The 600-nt window shown below is 54.2% G+C and overlaps 1 protein-coding gene across 1 annotated transcript in view; it reads left to right on the plus strand.

The window, feature by feature from the left end:
• Nucleotides 1–600, plus strand: part of LOC119588812 (peroxidasin-like protein) — a 7565-nt gene that overhangs the window by 5121 nt on the left and 1844 nt on the right. Inside the window, exon 4 of the mRNA XM_037937458.1 lies at nt 131–357. Coding sequence (XP_037793386.1) covers nt 131–357 — 227 coding nt within the window. The remainder of the gene's footprint in view (nt 1–130; nt 358–600) is intronic.

Genomic DNA, 600 nt, shown 5'->3' on the forward strand with positions numbered 1-600 from the left:
AGGATCTTTTGATATTTCCGTATGACAGTTTCATAAACATTTCTTTTAGATACATTTCTCTTTCTCCTTCTTTCTCTTTCGTTCATTTTCCATCCATCTCCACCACTGAAGAGAATCATATGCATTGCAGACTCAACCTCAGCAACGAATTCGTGGCCTTCGACCTCCCGTTACAAGGAACCCTCTCCATAACCGACGAATTTTGCAACAAAACCAAGACCAGGGAAGCACCTGCCGACTGCGAGGCGTACAGACGTTACAGGTCCATCGACGGAACCTGCAATAACCTCAACAACCCTCTCTGGGGAGCTACACTGACGCCCCTCCTGCGGTACCTCCCTCCTTTCTACGACGATGGTGAGAGAATCACAATCACGTTAATTCTCGGGGGGGAGGGAGGGGGGTCGTTTCCCTGGGCGGGGTGAGGAGGGAGGGAGGAAGGGGAGGGGGGGAGAAAGGGTCGTTTCCCTGGGCGGGGTGAGGAGGGAGGGAGGAAGGGGAGGGGGGGAGAAAGGGTCGTTTCCCTGGGCGGGGTGAGGAGGGAGGGAGGAAGGGGGGGTGAGAAAACACTGACGGTTCGGGGATCTAATATCTCTCTCC

This window comes from Penaeus monodon, chromosome 24 (assembly GCF_015228065.2).
Source record: "Penaeus monodon isolate SGIC_2016 chromosome 24, NSTDA_Pmon_1, whole genome shotgun sequence".
Lineage (NCBI taxonomy): Eukaryota > Metazoa > Arthropoda > Malacostraca > Decapoda > Penaeidae > Penaeus > Penaeus monodon.